Source organism: Hyperolius riggenbachi, chromosome 6, assembly GCF_040937935.1.
Source record: "Hyperolius riggenbachi isolate aHypRig1 chromosome 6, aHypRig1.pri, whole genome shotgun sequence".
Classification (NCBI taxonomy): Eukaryota; Metazoa; Chordata; class Amphibia; order Anura; family Hyperoliidae; genus Hyperolius; species Hyperolius riggenbachi.
In genome coordinates, this window is record NC_090651.1 from 343,270,509 (window position 1) to 343,290,481 (window position 19,973).

Below are 19,973 nucleotides of genomic sequence, written 5' to 3' on the forward strand. Positions count from 1 at the left end.
GGTTTGTGTATAAAAATAGGTTTTATTAACTTTACAGCTCCCCAATGTTACTTTAAATGTGCACTTTAGAAGAAAATGTAAAAAAAGCGGGTCGGGTAGCGGGTCGGGTGCTGGTTGCGGTTCTGCGGGTGAGGGTCGGGTTGCAAGTATCAAATTCACCAGAAAGCGGGTCGGGTGTGGGTAGTGGGTCGCGGGTGCGGGTTGGGTGCAGGTATGGAAAAGTGGACCCGCGCAGGCCTCTACTCCACACTATCATAGTCCTAAGTCATGCCTACCTGCGTAACCAGATATGAAGAGGTTTTTAAAAAACATACAGACCCCTCCACTTTTTTTTATCTGTCTTTTCTAAACACACTGGAACCCTCCAAGTTTACCATCCAATCATGGCTTCCATCCTTGTCTCTGTTATTCCTGCACTATTATAGTCTCATCATCAACTCAAGATCATCATATAATTTCCATTACACTTTACTTTGTTGTAGCACTTGCTGGAGCAGTAGAATGTTTAATGATCTCTTTATGTTAAGTCCTTACTCTTTGTACTCCCCCTATACGTCTCTCTAGCTCTTATAATCCCATCTTCCCATGGTCAATCTTCTCTGCCTAGTTCCCATTTACACTATTTACTCACCCAGGTCCTAGTTTAAAATCTCTTGTAACCTTTTATTATCACTATTATTGTTAATTTATATAGCGCCAGCATCTTCCATGGCTCTGTATTTAGCCATCTTCTCCCCCAGCAAAGCTGCACCCTTAAAGGACACATCCAAGGTTTAAAAAAAAAAGATATACTTACCTGCGCAGTAGTGTCCAGATGACGTCGGTCAGACCACGTGACCCGCGCGGTGGAGCGCAGAAGAGGCCGACATGGAACCCGACCTAGTGAGGTCGGCTCCGCCGGCGAAGAGGACTGGGAGACGCAGGAGCTGCGGTGAGGGCACAGGACGGCTGCCCCGGGCTGGAGGAAGCCCCAGGTAAGTGGATCTTTTTTTTTTTTTAAACCTTGGATCACTCCTTTAACATTAAGGTGCAGGACATCCCTACTGTACAGCCTGTAACCAGCTAAAACATCTGCCCAGTTCTCTATCTCCAGCCCTACCTTACGGCTCTCTCACATCACAGAACGGCCTGTGGCACGTCGTCGGGAAGTTGCGGTGGGACGCTAATTAGCGGCGGTAGTTCTATTTAACCGATGGAAAAACGATGCGGCTGGACGTTACAAAACTCCCAGACAGAGCCGGATTAAGGCTAAATGGGGCCCTAAGCAAAGTAACTGATTTGGGCCCCCCCATCGTGTCGTAATAGAATCAGAAGATGCAGCTGCACAGCAATATGCCGCACACACCGGGCAGCCGAGCTACTGGTTGCTATGGGCAACAGCACGCTTTCCTCTGTGGGTGCACAATGCAGGGAATAGCAGCGGCAAAATGCAGAGTGAGAGATGAATGGCTGGGACATTTACACTCAGAGGCTGGGGCACCCCTGTGAAGAGGGCGCCAGATGTCACAGCAGCAGCACTTTCCCCCTGCATCTCCAGCCTGGCAATAGCAGAAAGCTCTGGACACCGCCAAACCGGAAGCCGTTCCCCAGACAGAATTACATAACCACTCCCACCACCGAACAACCATTTTCCTCCCAAACTAGACAGCCACCATGCAGCCTCCATTCCAGTGAATACGATAGTCCAGCAGAGAAGGCAGCCGCAGTGGGGGAGAATGACAGCACCAGATGAATCACATTCACCTACTGCGATCCAAGCAATAGAGGTCCCGTCATCCGGAGCCCATCTGTCTCCTCTAGAGTGCTGCCGCTCTGTTACTACTACTATTACTACTTCCTACTTCCTGTCTGATCTGAGAATCAGGAGGTTCAGAGCGAGCGGCTGCACTGTAGAAGAGACAGATGGGTTTCAGATGACGGGATCTCTATCACTTGGATCATGGATAGGTGAGTGAGCGTTTGCCATCTGCTGCTATCATTCTTGCTGCAGCTGTGGTTCTCTGTGGGAAGGGAGGGTGGAGTGGGCAGCGGCGGAGCACACAGTAACAGGAGGGGGACCTAGGAGGAGAGCCTGGCTCTGAAGACAATCAGCAGCGCATGGCATCATTTGACAAGACAAATAACATTTATATCGCGCTTTTCTCCTGGTGGACTCAAAGCGCCAGAGCTGCAGCCACTAGGACGCGCCCTATAGGCAGTAGCAGTGTTAGAGAGACTTGCCTACGGTCTCCTACTGAATAGGTGCTGGCTTACTGAACAGGCAGAGCCGAGATTCGAACCCTGGTCTCCTGTGTCAGAGGCAGAGCCCTTAAAGGGACTCCAAGCAGTGCCTGTGGATATGCCTTTAAGCATACCCACAACTAATTCATTACATCCTCACACCTACCAGCATGATGTTTGTAATTATATCCCCCTGGGTTCCTTATATTTCATTGCATTGTGCTGAATCGAGCTGCCAACTTTGGAGAAAAGTCGTCCTGTGGCCGTGATTTCGATCGCGAAAATATCGAAAACTAAAAGGCATAGAGCAGCCGTTTATATATCATTGGAAAGAGGAGAAAGAGAGCTTTAAAATAATATGCATCTTTCCATAGTTACTGCACTGCTCAGAGTCCCTTTAACCATTATACCATCCAGCCACCGCTGACTTTGGAGAAAAGTCGTCCTGTGGCCGCGATTTCGATCGCGAAAATATCGAAAACTAAAAGGCATAGAGCAGCCGTTTATATATCATTGGAAAGAGGAGAAAGAGAGCTTTAAAATGATATGCATCTTTCCATAGTTACTGCACTGCTCAGAGTCCCTTTAACCATTATACCATCCAGCCACCGCTGACAGGATGGCAAGGGCTGGTTTATGTGCTGATGGGGCCCCTTTGACTCTGAATGGGGCCCCAAGCGACTGCTTTTGTTGCCTGGTCGGTAATCCGGCCCTGCTCCCAGATGTATTGTAACGTAACGCTTTGGAACGCTTCATCTAATATGAAAGTCAAATAGACTTTTATGTTACCTTTCTAAACACAAACTAGGAGCAATCTGTCAAAACACTTGGATCAGCTTCTAGTGGGAAAGAGTCTTATAGTGATTGGGCTCAGCTATTTCCGCTGGAGCCCATTGGAAATCCGCTACTGCACCAGCGTAGGAGCACAGATGGTAAATATTGACATGTGTGCTATTTGGGAGCTGCCAGCGCCGGATAACTGAGGCTAAGGCCCGTGTCACATCTGCGTTCTGAGCCAAAAGAATCCGGTGAGCGGATCCGGTCTCCGCTTCACCAGATCCGGATGGCTCAGTCCGTGGCCCGGTTCACATAGTAAAAACGGATCTGATTAATGATTGATCGGATCCGTTTTCACTCAGCAAATACATACCTAATGAGCCGGCGGTAGAGGCTTCCTCTTCTTCCGCTGTGACTACAAAGCGTGTCATGTGACTAGTCACATGACGCATCATGTAGTCACATGACGCGGAAGAAGATGGAAGCCTTTACTGCCGGCTGCTACAGAAGATTAGGTATGTATAAACCCTCCCTAGCCCACCCACCCGGCTGCTGCACCCTCCCCTCACTAGATTTGCGTCGGCCCATGCCCCCATCCCCGTGAAATGGTCTGGTTCTTCACTAGTGTGAAGAATCTTTCCGTTTCCCATTGCCCCATTGCTGCAGCATTTTTGTCCGGATCCATTCCGCTAAGCATAATGGTCCAGAAAATTAGGGCCTGCAGCAACTTTTAGGTCCTGGGACTGGAAAGTACGGAATGTATCCGTACCAAGGGACGCATGTGAATGGATCCATAGGTTAACATTGGATCCATTCACATCTGTTCCGTTTGTACAGTATACGTTTCGCTTACGTTCCGGAAAAAACGCTAATGTGAACCGGGCCTTACGAGAATGGGGGAAGCTTCATTAGGATCCAGAGGCTTCCTCCTCCCGAGGTAAGTACCCCCTAGGGGAAGTTTTCTTTATTACAGGTTTACTTGAAGGCCTTGTACACCTAGAGGCTAGTGACGCCTGTTTATATTAAAGGAGTTGTCAGGGCAATTTTAATCAAATAAACGCTACTTTCCGGGGGCTTCCTCCAGCCCCAAGCTCCCAGGACCTCCCTTGCCGCAGCTCTGCCCTCAGACGTTTGCCGGAGCTCCGACCCGGTCCCCGGCGATGACGTCAGAGCAACCTGGAGGTCGCTCTGTACTGCGCCTGCGCGATCGGCGCTGTCAATCACCGCCACGTGGGCCGGAGCGGACTGTGCAAGCGCAGAACTACTGCGCCTGCACAGTCCGCTCCGGCCCACGTGGCGGTGATTGACAGCACTGATCGCGCAGGCGCAGTACAGAGCGACCTCCAGGTCGCTCTGACGTCATCGCCGGGGACCGGATCGGAGCTCCAGCAAACGGCTGCGGGCAGAGCTGGGGCGAGAGAGGTCCTGGGAGCTTGGGGCTGGAGGAAGCCCCCGGTAAGTAGCGTTTATTTTATTAAAATTGCCCTGACAAGTCCTTTAAGGAGGTGGAGTCACAATGCACAGCAAAGCAGCTTCTGCCAGGCAGGAGAGGAGGAGAGCAATGCTCTAGTTTCAGTTTCAAAATGAGCTAGATTTTAAAAACCAGTGAGCTATTACTGACGTTCTGTCTAGAATGAAATGGACATCATACTTCAATTTGAGGAGTGCAGGTACCTTTGGGTTACTAACGTTGACATCAGGTGCAGTAGAGCTGTCTATTAAGATCTATCAGTATGCAAAACAAAGGTTTGCCTTCTTAAAACTGAAGGTATTTGCAGTAATTCAGGTTGGAATGAACATATAATGTCTCCCACAATGCATCAGTGCTGAATATGCAAATCATCCTTTGTTGTCCCTGTAAGCTAACCACACCCCCGGAACCGCTGGAATTCAATGATGTATCAGCTTGTTAAAGAGAAACCATAACCAAGAATTGATTTTCATCCCAATCAGTAGCTGATACCCCCTTTTACATTAGAAATTCTGTTCCTTTTCACAAACAGATCATCAGGGGGCTCTGCATGGCTGGTATTGTGGTAGAAGCCCTCCTACGGGAAACTGTGAGGACCATGGTCCTGGCAGTTTCCTGTCTGTGAACCTTGTTGCATTGTGGGAAATAGCTGTTTACAGCTATTTCTAACTGCCAAAAAAGCAAGCAGCAGCTACATCACCTGCCAGCAGTAAAAATGTCACCATGTGATAAATGTGAGATTGTAAATCAGGGAGAGGAAAACTTTTCCAGTGGGCAAACACTGACTAAATCATTTATACATAATTATTGTAACAATTAAGCACTTTTTTATTACATTATTTTCCCTGGAGTTCCTCTTTAATTGTATCAGTATGTGAGCCTTCAAATTTATTTTTTTCGGTTCCCCAATTTGTTGTATATTGATGATTGTGGGTAAAACATTTGCAGATGCTCCTGAGAAAACAGAAATTCGGAAACGTCTAGGGAACCTAAAAGAAGGATCATCTGTCACCTTAACATGTTCTGCTAACTCCTATCCACCAGTATCTCGATACGTCTGGTACAAGGATGGAGAGGAGTGCTACAACCACACCAGCAAAGACTATACAATCTCTAATATCAGAGCACACCATTCCGGATCTTATAAGTGCTTAGCCATTAATGATATTGGAGAGAAAGAGTCAAATCCCTTACAGGTGGATGTGCAGTGTGAGTATATTGTGAGTTCATAGATTGTAATATATTTGGGGATACTCATTTCAAAAGAATTTCCTGCTCTCAATGTCAAGGATGTTTCTTGTGAATTTTTGGAAATCGTACCTTCCGAATGTCTAATGGCCCAACACCATACAATCTTGATTCTACAATCTTACCACATCTCTATAGTATAAGCACTGACAGACTGATAACACATGGTTTAGGTAAGCTCCTCTCATACTACCAGGGTAGTCCAGAAAGTATCAGCTATTTTATTTTATCTGCCATGCAAGTTATTTTCTTTCAGAGTATTATAACTTGCATCTGTCAGGATAATCTCGTCTCAACCTGTATCACTTGTTACATGACTACAGAACACCAGTAACTGTTTGTTCAGAAGCATCAACATGGACCCCAATCCTCAATACAGCCAATCAATTACGGATTAGTGTGATGCCACAACAACAAAGGGATTGAAACTTTATAAAAATATATCATAAATGCTTAAATATAGGAAGTAATCTGAAAGTACAGTGTATCTAAAATAAAATAAATGTTCCCTTAAGTAATCACCGTAACTGAAAATAGCTCTTACATTTCAGACAACCCTCCTATGCCGACCCATACTCTTGACATTACACAATGAAAAGTCTTTATTCAAAAAACAGTTTTTGAAGACATTTACTTCTCTGTGTTCAGTGTTTGTTTAGGTAGATTAACCTCTCTGATAAGTTTGTATCAGCAACTGTGAGTAGAATGCTCTGCCTCGGCAGCTCCCCATATAGTAAACACTGAGGCTTAACCCTCTTTAGTGCCTTCTGAAGAGGTGAAAACACGTAAAACATCAGGGTGGTTTTTAAAGAGAATCTGTACTCTAAAATTCTTACAATAAAAACCATACCATTCTATTCATTATGTTCTCCTGGGCCCCTCTGTGCTGTTTCTGCCTCTCCCTGCTGCAATCATGGCTTGTAATTGCCATTTTTATCTAGTGTTTACAAACAAAATACACAGCAAGTGATACGCTGAGAGTACTCAGTGTGTGAGTCATACAGAGTGTGCAGGGGCCCTGGAGAGGGTGTGTATAGCTTCTACCCAATCACAAGCAGCACAGCACAGCACATTCCAACCTGACTGCCTCAGCCCGACAAAGCCAACAGTGGAAAGAAGATTAGATCATATAACAGAGATAACACAGCCACTGTGCAAATAGGAAAGGCTGCAGTTAGACAGAGCACATTAGAACAGGTATAGGAACGTATAGGATAGCAGAAATAAGGATGAACATTTTGATACAGAGTCTCTTTAAAGGGAAGGTACAGGGAGGGTGGGTAAAAAATAAAAATCAATTTCCACTTACCTGGGGCTTCCTCCAGCCTGTAGCAGGCAGGAGGTGCCCTCGCCGCCGCTCCGCAGGCTCCCGGTGGCCGACCCGACCTGGCCAGGCCGGCTGCCAGGTCGGGCTCTTCTGTGCTCCAAGGCCCGGAACTTCTGCGTCCCACGCCGGCGCGCTGACGTCATCGGACGTCCGCCGGGCTGTGCTGCGCAAGCGCAGCACTACTGGGACGCAGAAGTTCCGGGCCTTGGAGCGCAGAAGAGCCCGACCTGGCAGCCGGCCTGGCCAGGTCGGGTCGGCCACCGGAGACCACCGGGAGCCTGCGGTGCGGCGGCGAGGGCACCTCCTGCCTGCCACGGGCTGGATGAAGCCCCAGGTAAGTGGAAATTGATTTTTATTTTTTACCCACCCTCCCTGAACCTTCCCTTTAAGGATTTTTATACATTGTAAAGAATATTTTTTTTCCATAAAGGTTATTATGCTGTGGCTATTTTTTTTAGAGCAGAGAGGAAGTTCTGAGTTTAGTTCCCCTTTAAGTGGTACATCCATTGTACAATGAAGATTGTATGGTATATGGCTAGCTTAAGCTTAAAAATAGAACAGGAACTCCAGCTTCAGGAGTTATAGAAAACTGGAACTGATCTTTTTTGTATTTGCCACATTCCCTGCTCTTATGCTAGTTTTCTATCTCCATCATCTTTTGAGTCACTGACTCAGAACAAGTGTACGAGTGAGATATCTTGCTTTCATATAGTAGTATGGATACAGAGGTGCTAAAAGAATAAAATAATCTACAAAGTTGGAAACATGAGGAGGCAATGGTAGACTTACCTTCTCCAAGCAGACACAAAAATTGCCAATGTGTTTGTCAAATACAACACGTTTCGCAAGTTTGATCCTGCTTCATCAGGCAATAATGAAGCTTGATCCGCCTGATGAATCAGGATCAAACCTGCGAATCGCATTGCATTGTCCCCCGGAGTATGTAAATAAACTTGTTGTATTTGACAAACACATTGGCAATTTTTGTGTCTGCTCGGAGGAGATAAGTCCACCACTGCCTCCTCATGTTTTAAACTTTTTAGATTCTTTTATCCTTTTGGTGCCTCTGTATCCATACTACGCTACATTAAGTCTACCCCTGGTGGAGGGATGTTACCCCCTTTTGTCCTCATCTACGGAGAGCGACTTCTTAATCCTGAGTGGGGTCAGGTCTAATCTCCCCACCTGCCTGTACAGTGGTTGCCTTTGAGGTAACCCTGCTTTGTGAGTATAGCTTATTACTCTATCATACTTCATTTCAACTACCAGTACATACTACACTATATTTGGTGTCCCTACTCTGTGTTCTGGTTTCACATAGGCTTAGATCTGGTGCCTTTTTAATTTGGACACTAGATCCTGCTGACAGAGTATCATTATAGTGTTACTGATACTCCACTAGTGGCTTTGTGGCAACTATTTCGTATACATTCTTGTGCCTAAACAATCCCCTTCTTCTTCCTAAGGCCTAGTTCACACTACAAATTGCAATCACAAATCAATTTTCAGAGCAATTTTTAATGGAATGTTCATTTTTGCCTAATTCTAGTCTCTTACTCAGATATCTCTCAGGAACACATTATGCAGGTGGAGAAGTTATGGTCGATTATCAAATTGCTCTCTGTTGATTTTAGTTTTCCTTTCTTGGAAACCTGAAAACAAATACCGTTTTAATTCCAATTTCAGATGCCCCCAAAAATGTCCAGATTTTTCCCAATAACCAGTCCCTCATAAAAATCGTAAAACCGAAGTCAACAACTTTACAGTGTTCAGCTGAAAGCAGCAATCCAAAAGTTTCACAATTCATCTGGTACAAAGATAACAGCAGCCTGAATGATAGAAGGAATCCCAAGATTGAAGTCACTACTTCTGGAAAATATTCTTGTGATGCCAAGAATGCAGTGGGCACAACTAGATCAAAACAGGTTGAAGTTGTCGTGTTGTGTAAGTATTCACATTCATACTGGGCTACCTGTAAATATTGGTGGATGACTAGTTGCTTAAAGAAAATCTATAAGAAAAAAAAATCTCTCGATTCTAAAGAGGCTTTCTGGTCCTCCTAAGACAGTGGTGGAAGTCCCGAATAAAGGGGAAGTTAATATTTACCTACCACAATCCAGTGCAACCACAGTAGCGGCTCTCTGCTTGGGTAGAAATAGCCGAGCCTGATTGGGTCTGCTCTACTGCGCCTGCGCTGGACCCGGGGAAGGTAAGTATAGCAGCCGCTACTGCTCCTGCGCCACAGCTGACATCCTTTGTTGGCTTTGGTTTAGGGGGAGCCAGTGCTGAATCCCTGAGGTTCAGGAGGATGGGGGAAGCCTCATTTGGATACAGAGAATTCCGCCTCCAGATGTAAGTATCCCCTAGGGAGGGTTATTTTTCTTACAGATTATCTTCATTTTTCACTTGTCGGGACTTTCAATGTTATATGTATACACACATCATTATTATCACCTGTAAGGACTGAACCCCATCCTGCATGGGCACTGCGGGGAATGAGTGATATGTAGACACATTGTTTTGCTATAGCAGAGTAATACATACTGTTGCACCAGTGGGGCCTATAATGTGTGGCTTCCAGCAGGTGGAGTAAGGTGCGGAACAGTGCACCCCCCCACCGTGATGAGCAGGATCATGTGGTGACACGTCAGATGGCTGTACACTCTTTAGTTCCAGACCGGCCTGCGCTGCTGAGTTTAGTCTAATGCTCATTTGGATTCCACGGAAACAACATTTATGCATTTCCGATCGGAAATCGTCATTTCTTGATCTGTACTTGGTAATTGGAAAATGAAAATTGGATTTCTGCAGAAAAATCACATGGCCATAACTCAGTAATTTTAGCCCAATCACAGAACTAGGAAGCACTGGACCAATCATAGAATTTCCGCCAAATCAGAAATCGGCATTTCCAAGTCCTTACTAGTGTGAGTGCAAAGCTTTAGGCTTTCATTGCTTTCATATTCTCTTACCAAATCTCAAATCTCAAGACCTTCCCCAAATAGCACATTTTCACAAGTTTGCCCTTGGCAGCAAAAAGTCTAGAACTGGCTCTGCCTGCAGGACTCCTTGGGTGCACACAGGAAGTAGAGCTTTGGATCTACTACAGAGCTGAATCTTTTGTCAGATTCATTGTACTCAGGGACGGATTTCTGTAAAGGCCATAAAGGCCATAAAGGCATTGGGCAGCTGCAGGCCAAGGGGAGCCTGGACATGAAGGAGCGGTTACTACATATGGAAGAGGAGGCTGAGAATGGGGAGCAACGAATGAAAAAAGAAACTGATCCTCAAGGGAGCTGTTCATGAAAGAAAGGGACTGCTGTACATGGATTATACACATGGAAGAGGGGGCTGCACATGGAATGGGAGGGGTTGCTGTACATGGATGATACACATGGAAGAGGGGGCTGCGCATGGAATGGGAGGGGTTGCTGTATATGGATGATACACATGGAAGAGGGGGCTGCACATGGAATGGGAGGGGTGCTGTACATGGATGATACACATGGAAGAGGGGGCTGAACATGGAAAGGGAGGGGTGCTGCACATGTACATGATACACATGGAAAAGGGGGCTGCACATGGAATCACATGGAATGGGAGGGGCTGCTGTACATGGATGATAAACATGGGAGAAGGGGCTGCACATGGAATGGGAGGGGTGCTACTGCATTAGAAAGGGTAGGTAAAACATACTTGGCATAACGGCACAAAAAGTATAGATCCGGTCTTGATTGTTCTACTTTTACGGTGTGCCCTGGCTTTTAAAAATTGGCAAATCTGTTCTGCAGATGAATATTACCACTTTGAGTGTGTGAACAGAAAATGTTAACAATCATAGATTCCGTCTCTATTCTGATTTAGTATGTCAGAGAGAGTATGTTTTGTACCACAGGTGTGTCCTCCAGGGCCATACCCATGCCAGTGTTTAGGGTGTACTGAGAAATATGTTTTTACTTGATGAGCCGCGCCTTCCTGATTCAGTCACATTCATTTGAGCTGCGCCAGGATTGCCTGAGGACCTTGGCCCTTGAGGACTGGAGTTTGACATCCCTGCTTCATACTGATAACAGTTTGTAGACATCATGTTTTGTGCTTGACTAATGATTATGTGGTCATTCTGCATCCATGGAAAGACCCCAGTGTTGGGTCACTATATACCTTTACTTGTCTCTGTCATCATGACTGGGCTCCTTGGGTGCACAAAGAAGGGTCTATTGAACGACAAATATGTTTTCTACTATTTTTAGTTCTAGAATTTCCTAAAGTAAACCTGTGAGTTTGCTAAACCACCCAAAAAACACACAGCCATAATTTGCATGTCTTAGGGACTCCTCTTTCCCATTTTTATTGCTCTAGCTGCTTTTATGTGATCAAAAATCCGTTTATAAAATGTGATTATATCTGCGAAGAAGGCCGCGACCCCAGAACTACTTCCGGGGTTGTGGCTATTTTCCCAGATACAATCACATTTTATAAACTGTTTTTGATTACAAAAAAAGCAGCAGGGAATAGCAGGAACAGGACAAAGGGGGTCCCGATTAAGACATTGTTTTTTAGGGGGCCGCAGATGGGAGTGTAGTTCAGGAGGCAGGGATTCAGGAAGAGGTGTGGAGGGGGGCATCTCTGCCTGCAATGGGCGTGCACTGGCGTGCTTCCCCTTGTCTGTCGAAAAGTGTAGACAAGCCGGTTTTAACAGGGCACAGCTGACAGCAGAGGAAGCTACGGACGGCACAAGAGGGGCAGTTGACATCGGTAGAGATCAAACTAAAAGGCACCAGCAAGAAATCAACACCTTAAAATTTCTTCCGGTACCCTTTAAGCAACTAAGCATTATGGGCTCGATTCACAAAGGCATGCAAACCTAGTTAGCTTGCCTAACAGCTTTGGACGTGCAAACTAGGGTGCTAAGTAGTCTAAAGCTGTTACAGATCGCGTGCAAAGTTTAGCGCTGCACGGTGCTTGCGAAACGTCACACCAGTGTGCACGAAACATCACACTGTTTGCGTGCTGAGCATACTTAGCACGTGAAAAGTGCGACGTTTTGCGCGCACTGGCAGCGCTAAACTTTATGCATGCAAACTTTTGCTAGCGCGTGAAGCGGCCGTTTTTGCATCCTAAGTGCCTTTTCACTGGTCTGCTAACACTTACCACCCTTTAGTGAATCAAGGCCAATGTTTGCTAAAAACATTAAGAGCCATGATGGGTTCACCTTAATGATCAATCATTACTTAAAGAGAAACTCCAACCAAGAATTGAACTTTATCCCAATCAGTAGCTGATACCCCCTTTTACATGAGAAATATATTGCTTTTCACAAACAGACCATCAGGGGGCGCTGTATGACTGATTTTGTGCTGAAACCCCTCCCACAAGAAGCTCTGAGTACCGCTGTACTTTTGGCAGTTTGTTACAATGTAACAAGGTTCACAGACATCAATTAGCTGTTTACAGCTGTCTCTAACAGCCAAAACAGCTAGCAGCAGCTAAATAACTTGGCTGGCTGCAGGACTCATTTAAACTAAGTAGGAAGTGGAGAGAAGACGATCATTGGGGGACCAGGTAAGGTATACAAACCCCTCTACCTGTGTCTCCCTCTCACACTAAACCCTCCCGCTGCCTGACACTCTCCCCCTCTGACCCCCGCTGCCTAACACTCCCCCTCTGACCCTCGCTGCCTAACACTCCCCCTCTGACCCTCACTGCCTAACACTCCCCCTCTGACCCCCACTGCCTAATACTAAGCAGCTTCCTGCATTATTTAACACTTATAAAGCTATTTAGTATTATAAGTGTAAGTCACTCTGTGTTCGCCATGTTTTAACACTTATAACGCTAAATAGTGCTATATAATGTAAGTCAATGTGGCGCCTTGTACTAGTTAAACATCAATAAATGTAATAATATTATGGTGTCTCGTTTGTGGTCTTACAGACTTTCCCAGCCAGCATGCCTTGTTTAGGTTTGGAGGACACAATAGATCCTATTCAATTAACTTTTCTTTTGAGTTTTGACCCAGACTAAATTTTCACACCATATATTGGCCCATACTGCATGCAATCAGTTTTCTCCAAATTGCTATTTTACACCTGATCACTAAAATGCCTTTTAACCACTTCAGGACCACAGTCTTTTCGCCCCTTAAGGACCAGAGCCTTTTTCTCCATTCAGACCACTGCAGCTTTCACGGTTTATTGCTCGGTCATACAACCTACCACCTAAATGAATTTTACCTCCTTTTCTTGTCACTAATACAGCTTTCTTTTGCTGCTATTTGATTGCTGCTGCAAGTTTTAGTTTTTATTATATTCATCAAAAAAGACATGAATTTTGGCAAAAAAATGACTTTTTTAACTTGCTGTGCTGACATTTTTCAAATAAAGTAAAATTTCCTATACATTTGAGCGCGAAAGTTATTCTGCTACATGTCTTTGATAAAAAAAAACCATTCAGTGTATATTTATTGGATTGGGTAAAAGTTATAGCGTTTACAAACTATGGTGCCAAAAGTGAATTTTCCCATTTTCAAGCATCTCTGACTTTTCTGCGCACCTGTCAGGTTTCATGAGGGGCTAAAATTCCAGGATAGTACAAATACCCCCCAAATGACCCCATTTTGGAAAGAAGACATCCCAAAGTATTCAGTGAGAGGCATGGTGAGTTCATAGAAGATTTTATTTTTTGTCACAAGTTAGCGGAAAATGACACTTTCTGACAAAAAAAAGAAAAAAAAAAGTTTCCATTTCTTCTAACTTGCGACAAAAAAAAATGAAATCTGCCACGGACTCACTATGCTCCTCTCTGAATACCTTGAAGTGTCTACTTTCCAAAATGGGGTCATTTGTGGGGTGTGTTCACTGTCCTGGCATTTTGGAGGGTGCCTAATTGTAAGCACCCCTGTAAAGCCTAAAGATGCTCATTGGACTTTTGGCCCCTTAGCGCAGTTAGGCTGCAAAAAAGTGCCACACATGTGGTATTGCCGTACTCAGGAGAAGTAGTATAATGTGTTTTGGGGTGTATTTTTACACATACCCATGCTGGGTGGGAGAAATATCTCCGTAAATGACAATTGTTTTATTTTTTTTACACACAATTGTCTATTTATAGAGATATTTCTCCCACTCAGCATGGGTATGTGGAAAAATACACCCCAAAACACATTATACTACTTCTCCTGAGTACGGCGATACCACATGTGTGGCACTTTTTTGCACCCTAACTGCGCTAAGGGGCCCAAAGTTCAATGAGTACCTTTAGGATTTCACAGGTCATTTTGAGAAATTTCGTTTCAAGACTACTCCTCACGCTTTAGGGCCCCTAAAATGCCAGGACAGTATAGGAACCCCACAAATTACCCTATTTTAGAAAGAAGACACCCCAAGGTATTCCGTTAGGAGGATGGTGAGTTCATAGAAGATTTTTTTTTTTTTGTCACAAGTTAGCGGAAATTGATTTTAATTGTTTTTTTTCACAAAGTGTCATTTTCCGCTAACTTGTGACAAAAAATAAAATCTTCTATGAACTCACCATACTCCTAACGGAATACCTTGGGGTGTCTTCTTTCTAAAATGGGGTCATTTGTGGGGTTCCTATACTGCCCTGGCATTTTAGGGGCCCTAAACCGTGAGGAGTAGTCTTGAAACCAAATGTCGCAAAATGACCTGTGAAATCCTAAAGGTACTCATTGGACTTTGGGCCTCTTAGCGCACTTAGGGTGCAAAAAAGTGCCACACATGTGGTACCGCCGTACACAGGAGAAGTAGTAGAATGTGTTTTGGGGTGTATTTTTACACATACCCATGCTGGGTGGGAGAAATATCTCTGTAAATGACAATTGTTTGATTTTTTTTACACACAATTGTCCTTTTACAGAGATATTTCTCCCACTCAGCATGGGTATGTGGAAAAATACACCCCAAAACACATTATACTACTTCTCCTGAGTACGGCGATACCACATGTGTGGCACTTTTTTGCACCCTAACTGCGCTAAGGGGCCCAAAGTTCAATGAGTACCTTTAGGATTTCACAGGTCATTTTGAGAAATTTCGTTTCAAGACTACTCCTCACGCTTTAGGGCCCCTAAAATGCCAGGACAGTATAGGAACCCCACAAATTACCCCATTTTAGAAAGAAGACACCCCAAGGTATTCCGTTAGGAGGATGGTGAGTTCAAAGAAGATTTTTTTTTTTTGTCACAAGTTAGCGGAAATTGATTTTAATTGTTTTTTTTCACAAAGTGTCATTTTCCGCTAACTTGTGACAAAAAATAAAATCTTCTATGAACTCACCATACTCCTAACGGAATACCTTGGGGTGTCTTCTTTCTAAAATGGGGTCATTTGTGGGGTTCCTATACTGCCCTGGCATTTTAGGGGCCCTAAACCGTGAGGAGTAGTCTTGAAACCAAATGTCGCAAAATGACCTGTGAAATCCTAAAGGTACTCATTGGACTTTGGGCCTCTTAGCGCACTTAGGGTGCAAAAAAGTGCCACACATGTGGTACCGCCGTACTCAGGAGAAGTAGTATAATGTGTTTTGGGGTGTATTTTTACACATACCCATGCTGGGTGGGAGAAATATCTCTGTAAATGACAATTGTTTGATTTTTTTTACACACAATTGTCCTTTTACAGAGATATTTCTCCCACCCAGCATGGGTATGTGTAAAAATACACCCCAAAACACAATATACTACTTCTTCTGAGTACGGCGATACCACATGTGTGACACTTTTTTGCAACCTAGGTGCGCTAAGGGGCCTAACGTCCTATTCACAGGTCATTTTGAGGCATTTGGATTCTAGACTACTGCTCACGGTTTAGGGCCCCTAAAATGCCAGGGCAGTATAGGAACCCCACAAGTGACCCCATTTTAGAAAGAAGACACCCCAAGGTATTCTGTTAGGAGTATGGTGAGTTCATAGAAGATTTTTTTTTTGTCACAAGTTAGCGGAAAATGACACTTTGTGAAAAAAAAACCAATACATATCAATTTCCGCTAACTTGTGACAAAAAATAAAATCTTCTATGAACTCATCATACACCTAACAGAATACCTTGGGGTGTCTTCTTTCTAAAATGGGGTCACTTGTGGGGTTCCTATACTGCCCTGGCATTTTAGGGGCCCTAAACCGTGAGGAGTAGTCTTGAACCCAAATGTCTCAAAATGACCTGTGAAATCCTAAAGGTACTCATTGGACTTTGGGCCCCTTAGCACAGTTAGGCTGCAAAAAAGTGTCACACATGTGGTATCGCCGTACTCAGAAGAAGTAGTATAATGTGTTTTGTGGTGTATTTTTACATATAACCATGCTGGGTGGGAGAAATATCTCTGTAAATGACACATTTTTGATTTTTTTTACACACAATTGTCCATTTACAGAGAGATTTCTCCCACCCAGCATGGGTATGTGTAAAAATACACCACAAAACACATTATACTACTTCTCCTGAGTATGGCGATACCACATGTGTGACACTTTTTTGCAGCCTAGGTGCGTTAAGGGGCCCAACGTCCTATTCACAGGTCATTTTGAGGCATTTGTTTTCTAGACTACTCCTCACGGTTTAGGGCCCCTAAAATGCCAGGGCAGTATAGGAACCCCACAAGTGACCCCATTTTAGAAAGAAGACACCCCAAGGTATTCCATTAGCGGTATGGTGAGTTCATAGAAGATTTTATTTTTTGTCACAAGTTAGTGAAAAATGACACTTTGTGAAAAAAACAATAAAAATCCAATTTCCACTAACTTTTGACAAAAAATAAAATCTTCTATGAACTCATCATACACCTAACAGAATACCTTGGGGTGTCTTCTTTCTAAAATGGGGTCACTTGTGGGGTTCCTATACTGCCCTGGCATTTTACAGGCCCAAAACTGTGAGTAGTCTGGAAACCAAATTTCTCAAAATGACTGATCAGGGGTATAAGCATCTGCAAATTTTGATGACAGGTGGTCTATGAGGGGGCAAATTTTGTGGAACCGGTCATAAGCAGGGTGGCCTCTTAGATGACAGGATGTTTTGGGCCTGATCTGATGGATAGGAGTGCTAGGGGGGTGACAGGAGGTGATTGATGGGTGTCTCAGGGGACGGTTAGAGGGGAAAATAGATGCAATCAATGCACTGGGGAGGTGATCGGAAGGGGGTCTGAGGGGGATCTGAGGGTTTGGCCGAGTGATCAGGAGCCCACACGGGGCAAATTAGGGCCTGATCTGATGGGTAGGTGTGCTAGGGGGTGACAGGAGGTGATTGATGGGTGTCTCAAGGTGTGATTAGAGGGGGAAAATAGATGCAAGCAATGCACTAGCGAGGTGATCAGGGCTGGGGTCTGAGGACGTTCTGAGGTGTGGGCGGGTGATTGGGTGCCCGCAAGGGGCAGATTAGGGTCTAATCTGATGGGTAACCGTGACAGGTGGTGATAGGGGGTGATTGATGGGTAATTAGTGGGTGTTTAGAGGAGAGAAGAGATGTAAACACTGCACTTGGGAGGTGATCTGATGTCGGATCTGCGGGCGATCTATTGGTGTGGGTGGGTGATCAGATTGCCCGCAAGGGGCAAGTTAGGGGCTGATTGATGGGTGGCAGTGACAGGGGGTGATTGATGGGTGGCAGTGAGAGGGGGTGATTGATAGGTGATTGACAGATGATCAGTGGGTTATTACAGGGAATAACAGATGTAAATATTGCACTGGCGAATTGATAAAGGGGGGTCTGAGGGCAATCTGAGTGTGTGGGCGGGTGATTGGGTGCCCGCAAGGGGCAGATTAGGGTCTAATCTGATGGATAACAGTGACAGGTGGTGATAGGGGGTGATTGATGGGTAATTAGTGGGTGTTTAGAGGAGAGAAGAGATGTAAACACTGCACTTGGGAGGTGATCTGATGTCGGATCTGCGGGCGATCTATTGGTGTGGGTGGGTGATCAGATTGCCCGCAAGGGGCAAGTTAGGGGCTGATTGATGGGTGGCAGTGACAGGGGGTGATTGATGGGTGGCAGTGACAGGGGGTGATTGATAGGTGATTGACAGATGATCAGTGGGTTATTACAGGGAATAACAGATGTAAATATTGCACTGGCGAATTGATAAAGGGGGGTCTGAGGGCAATCTGAGTGTGTGGGCGGGTGATTGGGTGCCCGCAAGGGGCAGATTAGGGTCTAATCTGATGGATAACAGTGACAGGTGGTGATAGGGGGTGATTGATGGGTAATTAGTGGGTGTTTAGAGGAGAGAAGAGATGTAAACACTGCACTTGGGAGGTGATCTGATGTCGGATCTGCGGGCGATCTATTGGTGTGGGTGGGTGATCAGATTGCCCGCAAGGGGCAGGTTAGGGGCTGATTGATGGGTGGCAGTGACAGGGGGTGATTGATGGGTGGCAGTGACAGGGGGTGATTGACAGGTGATTGACAGGTAATCAGTGGGTTATTACAGGGAATAACAGATGTAAATATTGCACTGGCGAATTGATAAAGGGGGGTCTGAGGGCAATCTGAGCGTGTGGGCGGGTGATTGGGTGCCCGCAAGGGGCAGATTAGGGTCTAATCTGATGGGTAACAGTGACAGGTGGTGATAGGGGGTGATTGATGGGTAATTAGTGGGTGTTTAGAGGAGAGAATAGATGTAAACGATGGATTTGGGAGGTGATCTGATGTCGGATCTGCGGGCGATCTATTGGTGTGGGTGGGTGATCAGATTGCCCGCAAGGGGCAGGTTAGGGGCTGATTGATGGGTAGCAGTGACAGGGGGTGATTGACAGGTGATTGACGGGTGATTGACGGGTGATTGACAGGTGATTGACAGGTGATCAGGGGGGATAGATGCATACAGTACACGGGGGGGGGTCTGGGGGGGGGGTCTGGGGAGAATCTGAGGGGTGGGGGGTGATCAGGAGGGGGCAGTGGGCAGGGGGGGGGATAAAAAAAAAATAGCGTTGACAGATAGTGACAGGGAGTGATTGATGGGTGATTAGGGGGGTGACTGGGTGCAAACAGTGGTCTGGGGGGTGGGCAGGGGGGGGTCTGAGGGGTGCTGTGGGCGATCAGGGGGCAGGAGGGGGGAAATCAGTGTGCTTTGGTGCAGACTAGGGTGGCTGCAGCCTGCCCTGGTGGTCCCTCGGACACTGGGACCACCAGGGCAGGAGGCAGCCAGTATAATAGGCTTTGTATACATTACAAAGCCTATTATACTATGTACATGCGGCGATCCGGGTGCTAGTAACCCGCCGGCGCTTCCGAACGGCCGGCGGGTTACTACGAGCGGTGGGCGGAGCCAGTCCCCGGCGGCTGATCGCGTCACGAATGACGCGATCGCCGCATAGCCACTCCCGCAGCCGCCCCCGCCGATGGGCGTATTGCGGTCGTTTGGGCCCAGTCTTTGCCGCCGCCCATCGGCTGGGGGCGGTCCTCAAGTGGTTAAGCTACCAGGAAACAAGAAAATACTCAGGATAATGTTTTTCACCTACTTTTGGTATTTTTTCAATTGCAAATTGCTGAAAAGTTATTTTAAACAGAAGATTAAAAATGATATTCTAGGAGAAAACAAAGGAGAGAAAGTGAATTGCATATGGGTCATTGTCAGGGTACCTAAACCAAACAATAATTTTTGAATCAAACAGCTCTCCATGGGCTTGATTCAAAAAGCGGTGCTAACTGTTAGCACGCTTGTGAAAAGCTCCTTATCACGCCTAAACTTACTTTGCGCACACTAATTAGCGCTCTCGCGCTAAGTTTCGCGTTCGGGTGCGGTGAAAACGGCGCACACGATGCGCCTATAACGGCGTAGTGGGTGCACCCTACACGTCGCACCCATGCGACGTTTAGGGCGCACCCAATGCGCCGTAATAGGCACATCGGGTGCGCCGTTTGCGTGCGATACTTTGCATGCGATCTGATTTGGCTTGGTGCAGGCTAACTACTTAGCACCCTA

At 45.7% G+C, this 19,973-nt stretch overlaps 1 protein-coding gene across 3 annotated transcripts in view; it reads left to right on the top strand.

Annotated features, from left to right (window-relative positions):
• Nucleotides 1–19,973, top strand: part of LOC137521790 (B-cell receptor CD22-like) — a 167,750-nt gene that overhangs the window by 66,959 nt on the left and 80,818 nt on the right. Inside the window, exons 6-7 of one of the 3 annotated variants that reach the window (XM_068241524.1) lie at nt 5,417–5,677; nt 8,730–8,987. The exons of the other annotated variants lie outside the window; for them this stretch is intronic. Coding sequence (XP_068097625.1) covers nt 5,417–5,677; nt 8,730–8,987 — 519 coding nt within the window. The remainder of the gene's footprint in view (nt 1–5,416; nt 5,678–8,729; nt 8,988–19,973) is intronic. 3 annotated transcript variants of the gene reach the window in all.